This window comes from Arachis stenosperma, chromosome 7 (genome assembly GCF_014773155.1).
Source record: "Arachis stenosperma cultivar V10309 chromosome 7, arast.V10309.gnm1.PFL2, whole genome shotgun sequence".
Lineage (NCBI taxonomy): Eukaryota > Viridiplantae > Streptophyta > Magnoliopsida > Fabales > Fabaceae > Arachis > Arachis stenosperma.
Window position 1 is genome coordinate 55,767,892 of NC_080383.1, and position 15,365 is coordinate 55,783,256.

The 15,365-nt window shown below is 33.0% G+C and overlaps 2 protein-coding genes and 1 pseudogene across 5 annotated transcripts; 2 read left to right on the forward strand and 1 right to left on the reverse strand.

Annotated features, from left to right (window-relative positions):
- Positions 1-3,638: 3,638 nt before the first annotated feature.
- LOC130940355 (uncharacterized) lies at positions 3,639-7,026 on the forward strand. The gene is made up of 3 exons (XM_057868465.1): positions 3,639-3,777; positions 5,406-5,513; positions 6,713-7,026. The coding sequence occupies exons 1-3, from the start codon at positions 3,715-3,717 to the stop codon at positions 6,935-6,937; spliced, it is 396 nt and encodes a 131-aa protein (XP_057724448.1). The 5' UTR covers positions 3,639-3,714; the 3' UTR covers positions 6,938-7,026.
- LOC130939807 (E3 ubiquitin-protein ligase WAV3-like) lies at positions 6,965-8,723 on the forward strand (annotated as a pseudogene).
- A 1,847-nt stretch (positions 8,724-10,570) lies between these two features.
- LOC130941946 (uncharacterized) lies at positions 10,571-14,719 on the reverse strand. 4 transcript variants are annotated; one of them, XM_057870591.1, is made up of 5 exons: positions 14,281-14,719; positions 12,741-12,797; positions 11,999-12,229; positions 11,360-11,486; positions 10,571-10,968 (listed from the first exon to the last, which is right to left on the reverse strand). In XM_057870591.1, the coding sequence occupies exons 3-5, from the start codon at positions 12,184-12,186 to the stop codon at positions 10,897-10,899; spliced, it is 387 nt and encodes a 128-aa protein (XP_057726574.1). In that variant the 5' UTR covers positions 12,187-12,229; positions 12,741-12,797; positions 14,281-14,719; the 3' UTR covers positions 10,571-10,896. The 4 variants fall into 4 exon arrangements, with proteins under 4 accessions (XP_057726574.1, XP_057726570.1, XP_057726572.1 ...); XM_057870587.1 differs by having other exon boundaries at positions 12,565-12,797; XM_057870589.1 differs by lacking the exon at positions 12,741-12,797 and having other exon boundaries at positions 11,999-12,234.
- Positions 14,720-15,365: the final 646 nt, after the last annotated feature.

Consider the following 15,365-nt stretch of genomic DNA (forward strand, 5'->3'; position numbering starts at 1 on the left):
CCCTTCCAGCGTGGCACCGTAACAGACACCTGGACACCGTTTCAGCCACGTCAGCCAGTTCTATTTGGTGTATGAGAGGCAAATAGATGGAAAGACTAAATTTTCCTCCGTTTGTTAAAGTCAGGGACTTTTTTGTATTTAAATTTTGTCAGGGATGTATTTGTCAAAAATTTAAAAAGTCAGGACCTATCTGTCTTTTTTCTAAAAATATTTTAACAAAATAAATAGACAAAAAGTATCTTTATATCGTTGTACCCAAGGTTCTGAAAAACTAGACTAGTCATCGAATCGTTCTAGTCATTGGTTTATTGGTCTAACTGGTTCAACCGTGGTCCAACTAGAAAAAATATTTTATAATAAAATAATAAATAAATTATAAATAAATACTCTAAAACATAATTATACTCTAATATAAAGTTTGAAGTATCTTCTAAATTTAAAGCATTACATTCATGTCATCAAATAAAGCCTTAAGATCTTTAGAAAAAATACAAAATTAAAAGTAAAATAACAAAAAGAATATCCAAATACAAAATTCTAATATAAAAGTTTTGTCATCAATCATTAAAATCTGCAAAAATGTGCTGCAGATTTGTTATATTGGGATAATCTTCACCTTCATTTCCACCACTTTTTTGCAGAAGAATCAAACTATATAGCATAAATCATTAAGACAATCACAATCTAAATTAAAATCAATAATCAAGACATTCACAATCAATTAAAAAATCAAGACAGTCATCAAGACTTTCAAAATTAATAACTTAGTAAATTAAAATCACAACACACAAAGCAGCAACACAGCACAACCAGAGTTATTCAATAATCACTAATCATTCAACAAAAATTAAAAACACAACTACAAACCTTCAAAAGATAGAAACAGAGCATAAAAACAAAAAAAATGAAGAACAAGTAAAGAATAAGGGAGCACTGAGCCACTGACCTCTGAAGACAACGCCGACAGATTGGTGATTCAAAGACCAATTACCGCAACAGACGATGTCGACCAAACGACGGCGAACAACTGAAGACGATGGATGGGATGAGCTCACAAAAGAAGAAAGCAGGGGTCGGAGACTTGGGGGCAGTGGCTTGATGGACGAACGCTGGTAGTAGCTCGACGGACGAAAAAGAGCAGTGGCTCCACGGACGGACAATAGTAGTAGATCAAAGAGATGCTACGATTGGAGAAGAAAGTCTTTTCTGCTTGAGTGAGAGGCATGCTTGAGAGATTTGATTCATTTCAGACATTCAGCAATTCAAAACGGCATCATTTCCTTCAAACTGTCTGGTTCTTGGTCCGGTCCAACTAGCTGGTTCAGTGGTTCGTCACTGATTTTTTGCTCAGTAGTTTCAGATGGTTAACCAAACCATTGTTGTTGCTAGTTCACGGTTAGACCGGTCTGACCGGTCAAACCGGTCCTATTTTTAGAACCATGGTTGTCTCCAAATATAATTAATAAATTAAAAAATATTTTTACATAAGATATATGAACATCAAATTACCTTAATTTTTCTAAAATATCTTTTCAAAAAATCATTTAAAAATTATTTAAAAAAACTTATCCAAACAAAGAATTTTTATTTAATAAAATAAATTAATTAATAATTATGTAATCAATTGAATAGATTTTTAAAATTTTACCGTTTTAAACATTTAGGTATGATTTCTCTAGCACAAAGAGCAAAATCACCGATTACATTGATTGTGCAGTTATCGACAACGAGATTCAAGAAGAACTGAAAGTGCGCGATTGCGCTGTTTATAGTCTCCACCACCATGATTTTGCAGGTAGTGAAAGCGTAATCGGGTGCTTTCTAATCTTCCTAGATTTCGCTATTAGTAACCATGTAATCAATGAAATCCACAATGTTGTTTTTTTTGTGCCAACAAAATCGTACCTAAATATTTAAAATGGTAAAAATTTACTTAATTGAATAAATAATTATTTTATTTTATTTAAATAAGAAAAGCTCTAAAAAAATTTATATTTTTTACCCTTTTTTAATCTTCTCTCTTACTAGGTCTAACACTATATGGATTGAAGATGTAGCTCAGAGAGAGAGAGAGAGAGAGAGAGAGAGAGAGAGAGAGAGAGAGAGAGAGAGAGAGAGAGAGAGAGAGAGAGAGAGAGAGAGAGAGAGAGAGAGAGAGAGAGAGAGAGAGAGAGAGAGAGAGAGAGAGTACCAAAAGCATCACAAGCACTGAAGATGATCAATATGCAACTTAAAAAATAATTTAGGATTGAAAAGGATCTCAACGTATAAAATATTTCATGTGGCTCACTTTGCATAATAAACTTCTAACTACAAAGAGAAGGCAAAGAATTATGGGAACATTACCTAGTTGTTATAGATATGTTGGAACAGAAGAAACCTTTATACATGCGCTTCGTGGTTGCCTAGTAGCATCGCGGATCTGGACAAGATTAATCCATCTCTAACTTCTTCAGAGCTCCCTTCAACACTTGACTAAGATGAAACCTCACCTCAGAACTGATCAACAAACCAAATGACCCTTGGATGGATAGCTTTATGATTGAATATTAGTTGATGTGAAAATGAAAAATACAGAAGTATTCACTCCAACAATGAGTAGACCACCCAAGTCTACATTAGCTCACAGCTAACCATGTTGAGGAGATTTACACAACTTTCAAAAAAGAAAGCCTTTTAAACATAGTCATAACCATATTTCAAGTGAACATAAAATGGAATAGGCCTCCACAAGGATGGTAAAATGAATTCAAATGAGACGTCAGCGGGTAATCTTGGACCAGCTGAATGTGATGGAGTTGTGAGAGATGAGAATGGATTATGTATAGTAGGTTTCATGAAAAATTTATGGACATGTAGTGCTTATCAAGCGGAACTATGAGAAGTTTATTATGGTCTCAAAACGTTGTGAGTTAGGATTTAGAAGGGCAATAGTGAAACTGGATTCCAAAACAATGATAGAAGTTCTTGTTGTAAAAATCAGAGCAAAAAAACATCTAAATAGTCTAACAAAGAGAATTTACTTCCTTATCAATAGGGAATGACAACTCAATTTCAACCATACATACAAGGAAAAAAATTGTATAGGTGATTGCTTAACAAGATTAAGTACAAAAAAAAAACTTATGTATCATTTTGTGAATCTGTCTTTTAGTATTCTTAAAATGATTATTAATGATGATGTCTGAGAGATTATTTTATCCCGCATAGTTAAAATATAGTTTTTAGTTCCTTGAGTTTTAAGTCCGTTAAATATATAAAAGAAGAGAGAAAAAGAAAAAAGTTTAAATTTTTTTTTCTAATATTAGATTATTATGCATAAATTTTTTAAAATTGACTCAAATTATGTATTATACAATTTTTATCAAACATTAATAATACTTTGTCTTTTTATAATATATTTGTTTTTACAAAATATCAATAACATTTTATCTTTTATAATTAAAAGATATTTTTACTATAAAACATTAGTGATGTTTTGTACTTCTATTATAACAAATGAAATACTAAAATAATTAAATATTCTTGTATTTCACATTACAATAATTTATATATAAAAAATTAATAAAAAATTCAATAATTCAATAATTTATATATATATATTTTTTTTAAAAGAGTGTTTACGACGTGCACGCACGCGCCTCGTTAGCAATAAAATTTAACCGAGGCGTTTCACAGACAAGAGGTTTGATTTCTGGGAGCAATCCGATTCCCATGGCCGAGGATCGGAAACCAGATGCACAGTTCTTCGAGCTTCTATCCAATCTTCTCCAAGAGGTTCCTCCTGCCATCTTCTAACTTTCATCAATTTTTAATTCGTCTGTTCTCATGCCGGGTTTGCTGTTTGTTTTTTTATAAGCTTGTCATAATTCTGAAGACTGTGCTAGGTTCTGATGTTTGTGTATTTTGAGTTGGTTTTCTGTTTGATTGATGGGGAACTAACTTTCAATTTTCCAATTATGTGAGATTTGATAATCTAGGTTATGTGATTTTTGGTCATTACTTGGGGAGGTTTTAGTATTTACACCATAATTTGTAAATTGTGATAATTGCGTTTGTTTTGCCAATTATACTAGAGAGTAACTTTCATGCACTGTAAAATACATAAGAATTTTGCAATCATACACTGTTATGCAATAGAAAAAAATGTAATATGATATTTTCCTTGATTTTTTAACTGCATATGTAGATACTTGAAAATTGTTCTCAATCTGGTTTAATGGCTAAATTTGGCTATTTTCACATGGGAATTTGAGTTAATGCGGGGGTTCGTGTTGAGCACTTTATTTTATTTCATTTTATTTTGATACAGAGGCATTCCCTGTTCTTGTTGTTTTGAATTTAGGTTTTAGGTTTTAGTTTTTGGTTATTGTCTTACGAGGTTTTTCCACACACTTTGTAGAGTTAGGCTGATCAGCGTCCCAGAGTGTTGATAACACCCTTTTTTACATTCATTTTCTTATTATCAATGTAAATTCATGGTACCTTTGTGTCTCCTGATAATTGTTTTGTACTCTTAATGGAGTATTCTGAAAATGCGGTTTGCTCGTCCACTTTATTGGTGGATTATGCAAGTCCTTGAAGACAGCGGATAAAGTGGTTCTAGAGGAAATTAATCATGAATTTGCATGCCACTTTGTACTTACCTTATTCTTGAAGATCATGAGTTTGGGTGAATAAAACAACTTATCTCTTTGTAATGTACACAGGCAGTACCTTGACAAGTTTTGATGTGTTTAAAGAGCTACATAGCATGAAATCTCTTCATAGATTTTCATTGTGCACCATGAATTGTTTTTGGAAAATTGTTTCGGGCGGCATGTATTAACTGCTGGTCACATACCATTTTTATGGAGCTGTGCTCATCTGTAGTTATGTTTGCTGTTTTGACAAAAATAGGATGAAAGGAATACATGAAATATGCACATCCATTCATCCAATAATACTGTAGCAGAGGATATAAAAGAATAGTAAAGCGTTATTTCTTTGAAACTATTTAGTGATAGATTTCTCCATTGTGGTCTGAATTGACTTTTTGGACTATAGTGAACTGTGTTTCCTGTGTTGTGGATCTAAGCTTAGATTTTTTGGAAGTATCAATGTTTTGCAATGAAGAAGACATGGTTAATTAAACTTGCTCGTATGCTGTTCTTGTAAAGTAGCAAATTATTTGGCTACTTGTTCACACTTGATGAGTATTGTTTAGCAGTATTCATCATCTAATTAGCTTTGGCCACTACTTTCAGAAATTGCAAAATGTTGAATCACTCAAATGTTACTGTATTAGACACACTAATTTTTCTTAAGCAATGAAGATGATTGCATATGGATGCCACTTTACTGTTCTACTTCCATAGCACTATCCCTTACTGATCATCACCCGTGTTGGATGTTAAACTGTGTAGGTGGAGACTCTGACAAACCAAGAAGAAGTTGAATTGCGTTCCAAGATTGAAGCCCTTGGATTAGAGGTTACAAAAGTTCCTTCAAATTCAACCAAGCAGCTTAATGAGGTAGTTTTCACATTTCAGTTTTCAGTTTCACTTTGTAGTTTTGTTTTAACCTTACTCAATGCACAGTGCTCAGTTTTTCTGTTAGGTTTACAACCATGTTTTGATCCCTATATGCACCCGTCATTTTTGTTCAGGTTCTTATATTAAAACTTTTTTGGTTTAGGTCTCTGTAGTTATTCACAAAATGCTGAAAATAAAAATGGGAATGGAAATCCCCTTCCTTGTTTTGAAACCTTTACAAACGGCTTTAGGATACTCGTTAACTAAAGCCTTTTTTTTTTCAAATATGACTATCTTAATTTATTTATACAACAATAAAGCTTCATCTCACTAGATAAGATTGACTACATAGATCAAACAATGTCATGTGTCTTGTGACTCTTGTCCATAAATAACGTATCAACTTAATCCATTTATGCTTAAATCTCTTATCTTGATTTATTCATATGTTTAGTTTAAATCCAATGAATCATAAATTAGAAACTTAGGGCTTGTTTTGATGGGTTTTTAAATGATTTTTTTAAGTGATGTTTTCTTTTAAAAAAATCTTTGGAAAAAGTAAAAATAATTCGATATTTGGATATCTCATTAAAAGTTTATTCTATCAATAATTTTTGGGTACAACATATAGGATCATCCTTAAACAATAAACATTCCTTATTAAGTAAAGAATGTTGAACTCGATTTTAACTAGAGAACTTTTAATTTTATATTTTGTTATGTTTTTTATGAATGTTTGTGATTGAAAAGGGTAACTTACTATCAAGTTAACCATTTTTTCTTGGGCTGCATATATTGTTTTTTATAGAAAGGAAAACAAAAAAAAATTAAAGCCATAACTTCTTGTTTTATTTATTACCAATTTTACCTCTAATAGGCAATAGCAGGTCACCTTTTAAGAAGCACTATACTTCTTATTTTACTTAAGAGTGTATTAGCAAATACTTTTCCAAAGTAAAAAGTAAATTATAACTTCTAAAAAATTTACTTTTTTATATTTTTATTTTCCTAATATTTTTACTTTTATTTAAAAAGATTTGTCAAAATCATACTAAAAGATAAAACATCTTTTTCTTTTAATAGAAGATCTTTTTTCTTACATGCACCCAAACACACGCTTAATGCTCATTTTAATCTTCCTTAACTATTACAGAGACCTCAACTTCTTTTAACTTCTAACCATCTTCTTGTGTACATAGTTGGAAATAGCTAGGGAGTTGGATAAATTATCAGCAAAATTGGATGATGTTGATGAGATGATATCATCAACCATGGCTGAAGATCCACAAGTGAGGTCTCTCTTGAGTGATACAGCTGATTTGTGGATGCCAGTTATCACTGCCAGTTCCGAGGAAAGGCGTAATTTTGCAGCTTCATCTGGAGAAGATAACAAAGACCAAACGCAAGTGGAAAACTCTAAATAGATTCTTATTTCTTGTATTCCAATATTGATGAGCTTGTATTATTATTATTATTATTATTATTATTATTATTATTATTATTATTATTATTATTATAGAGAGAATTAAAGATAATTATAAAGAATAGTAGAGGAATTCCTAGAATTAGGGCTAAAGAGAGAAAGTAGAGTTTTTAATTACGGTTCATTTTATTAGATATTGGAAAAGATTTGGTGTAATGCTTTAATATTGGAAGTGAGGGTGTTTTGCAAAATTCTAGCGGTAGAATTCGCAGAGAGCGAATTGTCAGAGGTTGGATTCTGGGTGGCAGCAGGCTTTGCTAGCTGTTAATTCTTTGGTTGCAAATGGCAGCATTAATATTGCCGAAGGGTTAAGAAAAGGTGTTAAGATAGTGGAAGACCGAAAAGAGAAGAATCCAGTTGCCAGTATTATACTATTATCTGATGGACAAGATAATTACACCGTCAATGGCTCTGGAACTAACCAACCTGAACCAAATTACCAGTTGCTTTTGCCTACTTCTCTCAGCGGTCGTGATACTTTGGGATTTCAGAATGCTTTTGGATTTGGCACAGACCATGATGCTTTATCAATGCACTCAATTTCGGAGATGTCTGGTGGTAAATTTTCTTTCGTCGAGACTGAAGCTGTGTGGACGCCTTTGCCCAATGCATTGGAGGACTTTTGAGTGTTGTTGTTCAGGAGCTGCAGGTGGAAATTGAGTGTATACATCCAAATCTTAGTCTTTCTTCCCTTAAGGCAGGGAGCTACCCAAGCTGTGTCGGATTATTGATGTTGGAGACCTATATGCTGATGAAGAGAGGGACTTTCTAGTATCGGTTGATGTCCCAGCTACATCCAGCAATGAAGCATCATTGCTTATGGTCAAATGTGTTTACTCAGGAAACAATGACACTGGAAAGCGAAGAAGTTAAAATCAAAAGGCCTGAGCAAGCCGGGCAGGTTGTAATGTCACTTGAGGTAGGTAGACAGCGAAACAGGCTCCAAGCAGCTGAGGCAATGGCCCAGGCACGGCTTGCAGCCGAACAGGGAGACCTTTCCAGCGCGGGGTGTCGAAAGATGCTTGCGGAGACCATTGAATTGGATGCTGAACTCAAGGAAATGCAAGAGAGGATTGCGAGTAGGCATCTGGGAGAGCGTACATCCTTTCCGGATTGAGTTCACACTCATGGCAGCGAGCAACAGCACGAGATGATTCTACTGATAGTTCAAGTCTTGTTCGGGCATACCAGACCCCATCAATGACCCAGATGCTTACTCGATCTCAGGCCATGTTGCTAGGTAGTCCATCAGGCCAGAGGCTTCTTCAGCCTCTGCTGTCGTTCCGATCACAACCAAGCCCAAGGTAAATAAAATCCAACAGGGAATTTGTGAAAATCATCTTGAACATCAGCCTTGCCAATGATTTTCCCTTTTTTTTTTTTTTTGCTTATAAAAGATCTGGGGAGGGTGGTAAACAGGAGAAACGGAAGAATTTCTTTGAGCTGTGATTTTGCTGTTTAATATAATGTATAAATGAATAAAAGATGAGGAAAGGATTAAGGGTGGAGGGGTTTACAATTTTATATTCAATGGAGAAAAGGGGAGTAGATAGCAATTTACTACATTATGTTTCTTTTATTTTGGGGGGTTTAAGGTTTTACTTTCCTCTGATTATGTGGTTTTGGTGTACATAGAGAAGAATGGTTTTTTAATTGTGCAAATGTGCAAATGTGCAAATGGTTGGGGATCTCATCAGTATAATATAATATGTTTTCAATTCTTTATATTTTCATTTGATTCCACCCCTTGGCAACACAAATGGTTGAGTATTAATAACCTTATCTAATTCTTATGAGCACTGATGATTCCCAAAATTCAAAAGTCCTCACCTTTAATCAAATGTATCTGTGTATTGTGGTACATTTTTTTCTCTTGTAAAGGTAGTAAACCTTTTTTTGTAAGGGAAGTTTCACCAAAAAATCTAAAATGTGGTTTCTTATTTATTTGGGCTTAAATTCACACGCCTAAATGCCTAATGCGCAAGTATATGAATTACAGCATCATTTTTATGAAACAACAATATGTTGCTGATATGTATCATTGGATGAAAAAAAGTAGAGAAAAAAAACTATAATATACAAGAAAACTATTAGAGTAATGATCAAATTCAAATACACAACTCATTATAATAGTAACACAGTTACACACACTCATGAAAAGAGAAGTGGAGTAGGTCGCTGTCCAATTTGGTGTAAATAATCCTTTGGACCGAGTCACATGTGAGAGTCACAAGTCAGAGACGAACGAGTTGCTTGTGAGTACTCAATACCCAGTAGTGTGGTCCATTCAATCCCATGCTTGGTCATTTGTGGGATATTGTTCATCTGTTGCACGGTGAAGGAAAAAGGATTATTACTTCTTTATTTACTGTCTGTGGTATTTAATGATGGATCCATAAAGCATTAAATTATAAATATACCAAAAAGATTGAACCAAAGTTGAAGTTATGACTGCAAAAATGGAATGGCCTAATAAGCATTATAGTTACTGCGTCCAATGCGCATAAATTTTCTTATTGACCGACCAAAATATGAAAAGACATACACTCTTATTAAAGTAGAATCTAACATAGTAACACACACTTAGAGCAACTCTAAGGCTTGAGTGCTAATACCGCTTTTTCTGACAGAGAGAGTTTTCAATCGTTGAAAGAAAGTAAAGAACGGTTCTCACACAATTTTTAAGAGAAATGAGTCTCTCTAAATAGAAATTTGGGATAACCAATAATAACTTATCCAATGGAAGTTATTATTTAAATAAATAATTATATAAAATTTTAATTAATTATATTAAATAATTATATTAAATAATTAAATTATAATTAATTTAGTAATAATTATAATAATTAATTATATTTTTATTTAATTAATAATTTATATTAATTATTTAAATAATAATTAAATCATAATTAATTTATTAATAATTATAATAATTAATTAGATTAAATAATTAAATTTATATTTAATTAATAATTTATATTAATTATTTGTCATAATTAATATTGAATATTATTTATATTATTATATTAAATTATAATTAATTAAATTTATTTACATTAAAAAATAAATTTAATTTTTACACCTTACAAAATAATTGTTGGTTGGGTTGATTATTTTTTATTTTTAAAATTTAAAATGTAACCACAATAAAATTAGTCGTTGCAAAACTAGTCGTTGGGAGTATGATAATGTCGAAAATGGCTGATTACAACCTCAGCTGGGAGAAGAAGATTTTGCACCATACCATCAATTTCTCCAAAAAGATTTTGTACCATACTATCAATTTCTCAATTTCACAATACTTGTCATCAACTATAGAGTTTAATTATGTTTTTCTTTGCATTAAGTAATTTTACAAATTAGGATAATCTCGAATTATATATTGTGTATTATTGTTATATGTGAATTTATTTAATATTAATATCTTTTAATAGTAAATTATTTTTAAATTTATAAATTTAAATAATATTATTGAAAAACATTAATTACATTAATTTTAAATATTTTAATTAATTAATTAAGTAAAATCACAACAGGAACTAAAATTAGTTCCTTCTAATGGAGAAAATAGAGATACTTTGAGTTTCTATTTACTATTTATGACGCAAAAGCTAATGCGGAATTACTTTTTATGACAGGTGGACCATAAATAAGAACTGAATGAGTTCCTTCCTGGAGATGGTCGATGTGCTTCAAATTCTTAACTTAAAAATCCCATTAAGAAAAGAGACTCGTACAATTAATCTCAACTTCATCTTCCATAGTCAAAACACAATAAGCGGCAATAACAGCTTCCCTACTTGTATGTAAGAGCCGACTCTTTGACCCCATAAAATTGGTTCTATGCTTGATACAAGAGAAGTTTCGAAGTTGTTTAAAGTTCACAGCTATCATCTAATCTCACTTGCCCTCATTCGGTTTAGGAATTTTCTTGTACTCGTAATCGTCAATGTTCACCTTTTGTTGCAAGGCCTACACAACAAAACAAATAAAAGTGAATCTTTGATAGTCATTATTATCCGAAATTACTAATGAAGATAACAACAACAAAGCCTTATCCCACTAAGTGGAGTCGGCTATATAGATCACACAATATCATGTCTTTACCCTGAAATTTCTAATGGAAGGGAAGAAAATTTCTTAGGCCCCGCAACTAGATTGTCTCTCAAAGCACTATACTCAATAGTCAAAATGTACACCAAAGCATTATCTATAATGGTGAATTCTTCATGCCAGCCCCATATTTTTCAACACATGTTTAAGTTTAATATTAAATACAGTGCTTATTGAAAAAAGTTCATGTAAGTAGATACAATGTGTTGAGATATATTAATTTTTCATGTATTTAGGGGAAAAAACACACCTTGAGCTCATCCTCCAATGAGATGGTTTTTGGATTGTATGCATCTACTGGTCCAAGTCTAGACAATGCTTTTCTTACTTCAGTTATTTCCCATTCCTGATCATCCTTCACCTTTGCAATATCCTTGCTGCAAGCATAAGAGAACAAATAAAAAAGGAACATCTAAGTAGATAGCATAACTAACTAAAATCTAGGGCTTTATCGTGTTTTCTTAGTTGCATTTAGGAACAAGTGACATTACTAGAAAACCACCATAAATATGTTTATATATATGCATATCAGTCTTGAAAACATGGTTAAGAAATTAAGAATGTGAACAGTGTTCTCCATGCATTGGATTCTATTGAATAATGTTGATCCAATATTATAAAATAACACAAATCTTTAAACCTTGAATGCCTTCAATAAGTGAGATAATAGATTCAGAATGAGAGCTTCAAAAACCGGAAGAAGCATGAGTTTTCTGTGCCTTCCAAGATAAGCCTAATTGATAATGCAATATTCACATGTTTCCCGTTGTATAGCCATATATACCTTTGGTTTTATAGACCCAACACTTTCACTTCTTCACATAACACAAGAATATAGATTTTCACTATTCACACCTAAAAGATTTGGATTTTAGAGAGATCAACATACCTGCCTTGCAAGAGATGACCAAGGCCAAGAGCACCAAGAACAGTAAGAGATATCATGGGAAGGCCATATCTCAGAAAGGGGCTTTTCCTGCCCCATCTCTTGAAGGAACCAGAAGAACCTGGATTCTTAGCTGTCGTACTTTGCTTCCCATTTTCTTCTTTTGCTTTTGCTGTGTGAATTGTACTCATTGATATCCAAACAACTCAACACCACACTGGGATAGTAATTCTCCTAAACTTTGAATAGCACACCATCATGACATGGTTTTAGATTTGAGAATGAATTCTAATTTCCATATTTTATGTTTTATATTGTCTTAACTAAAAATCAGTTAGTTAGTTAGTTAGTTACAATTCAGTGATGTTGGGTTCAATGGACTGTGTGTTGAGGCTAATATCATTCATTGAGACATTATATCAAACATTTGGTAAGCACAAATTAATATTAAAGCTTTTGAGGGCAAATACCAAACCTGGATTATGTTGTTTTTAAGGAAAAGGTAAATGATTGTTTTCCTTGTCACTTGCAACACACAAACAGGAGAGAGAGAGAGAGAGAGAGAGAACCTCAGTGAATGACACAACGTCAGAGAATTAAGGCCTGTGGGCCGCAAATTGGGCGATTTTCTTTTTTGTATACTGGGCTCATTGGTTACTTTACTTTTGTTATGTCCAAAAACCTTAAAGCACAATTCCTAGTTTCCGACTTTTGTTATTTTAAATCAAGGTTCTGAGAAACGGACCAGTCATCGAACCGTTCTAGTCATTGGTTCATTGGTTTATTGGTCCAACCGGTCCAACTGTGATTTAACCGGAAAAACTGTTTTAGAATAATATAATAAATAAATTATAAATAAACATCCTAAAATATAATTATAGTCTAATAAAAATCTTAAAATATCTTCCAAATTTAAAACACTACATGAAATGTCATCAACCAAACAGGATCTTATCAAAATACAAACTCAAACGTTAATCAGTAAACAAGGCAAGAGAATGTCTTGAAACCAAAAAGTTATAACTTTAATAAGGAGATAATTGAGAACCTTAGATGGTAAACAAATTCATGTGAATGGTGGTCACTTTATAATAATAAATTAAAGACATTGCACATCATCCTAGCAACAAAATTCTGGTTCCAACAAGACACTAAATCATGTATTGAAAGTTCAGCACAAAGCTTATTTATTTATAGAAACTAAAAACACTATCAGCACAAAGCTTATGTATATTTGCTAATCTCTCTTTCACATCCCATTACTCACTCCCACAATTCGTTGTATATGATATGATTTCCAAACTCACTTGTTACTCTTGCACAAACTGAATATCTGATCAAAATGTTTTGTTTATTCCTCTAGTCATTATTCCCCAAGCAATACTAGCAGTTAGGAGTGGGAACAATCCACATCCCTCCACAGTTTCATGGTTTATGTTCTTACTTTATCAATTATAAATTCCTACAAACTTGTTTGGGTAGGAATAATGTAGGATAGACCAACATTTCACTTCAAATTAGTCTATATTATTTTTTATTTTTCAGTTGATGGTTTCAATGTTTACTTCATGTACTTAATTTGCGTAAAATAAAGTGGCATTCTATCCCCAGAAGCACTTTTCCCACAACTATTTCAGTTCATCAATATTACATTCTCATAAATCTGACTATGCAAAATTTTAAATACAACTAATATTCAATTGGGAGTGATCAAGCATACAATCATTTCTGTAGTCAATTTATCAAGCTTCAAGTCTTCAACAGCTTCACAAACTTTAATGTCGAGAACAATCAGTGAAATTAAAAACATGAAGCATAGAATAAATCAAAAGATCACCAATTGCAAATTTTTTAATAAGAACAGAATTTAAGAACAATGAAAAATGAAGAAAAATTAACAGTTTTCAACCCAATTTTAACAAAGCTCATCACAATAATTAACGACAACAAAAAGCACTAAAGGAACAGTGAGTCAGTAACATAGCTAGTGCAAATTTAAAATTTAAAAGTTATCAATTTAAAATTTATCATCAAATACAATCAGTGAGCAAAGCCAATCAACCAAGCACTGACTGAGCATTCTGTTCTGATTCTGTGACTGGGAAGCAACAAATTCAAGTTACAGCAACAAATTTAACAAATCCTAGTAAAGTCCCGATTTACAACGACATTCAGATCAGCAACAAGGCAAATTTATTGATTAGCAATTCAGCAACATGCAAAAATACAGGGAGAAGGGAAATCTGGAAAAGAGAGAACAGAGAAGCGATGGTGCACGGACTCACCAACGGTCGACGGCAAGTCGGCTACCACCCCACGGAAGGCGACGAAGCAAGAGACAACCCCACGAGTTTCTTCTGCCGCCGGCGACGAGACAGACGAACCACGAGATGCCAGTGACTGAGACGAGACTCGAGTGAGACTGGGAGGCAGAATCGAGCAAAGCCAACACGACGCGCAGCAACCAACATGCACAGATCGAGCACTCACTGGCGGAGGGAGGCGCGAGCAGCCGAGCACAGAGGAGAGAGGCGAGATGCGAGCACACGACGCGGAGGATCCGGCGAGAGGCCCGAGAGCACGAAGACGGCAGTTCTTGAGTGCGACGGATGGCGGCGCAGTCTCTAACTCCGACAGACGGCGACAACGATTGGTGGAGGCTAGGGATTGCTTTCTTTGGTGGAGGAAAGAGGTGGAGAAGGGGGATAACGTGTGCAACTGCAATCCCTTTTTCCCTTTCAAGGAAGGAAACGACTTTGGTTTTTTTTAACCGGCCGGGTTCTGGTTCGGTCTGACCGGCCGGTTCAGCAGTTTTCAAACGGTTTTAATTGGACGGTTTTATACACTGACTTGGATAATTTCTTTACCGGTTTTTGGTTGAACTGATTCGACCAGTCGATCTGATTCGATTTTCATAACATTGTTCTAAATATTTTATTGAAAGAGAGGTATTTTCCTGAAAAGCAAAAAAAAAGAGAGGGTATCTGTTTTCTACTTTTGATTTGGGAATAATAATTAAGTAATTGGCCAGCGCCAAATTCTTAATGGAGTTCAGTATTACGACAAATTAGTCCTTAGTCTGTCAGGTTGGAGAATATTGTGAAAAACTAAAAAGAAAAACGTATTAAGTATTAACAGAGACCTTCATTTAGTCTCCTTAATTCATTCAATGATTTAATACAAAAGTTATATTATTTATTTATTTATTTATTTTTAAGCATATAAAAAATATTATATAAACACAACCAATTTAGCATTATCTATTTATATATAGATATATGTGGTGTTTAATTCATTTTTAATATATATTTTGTATTGTAATATATATATATTGTATAGATGATTAATTTTTTGTATATATCTAATATGG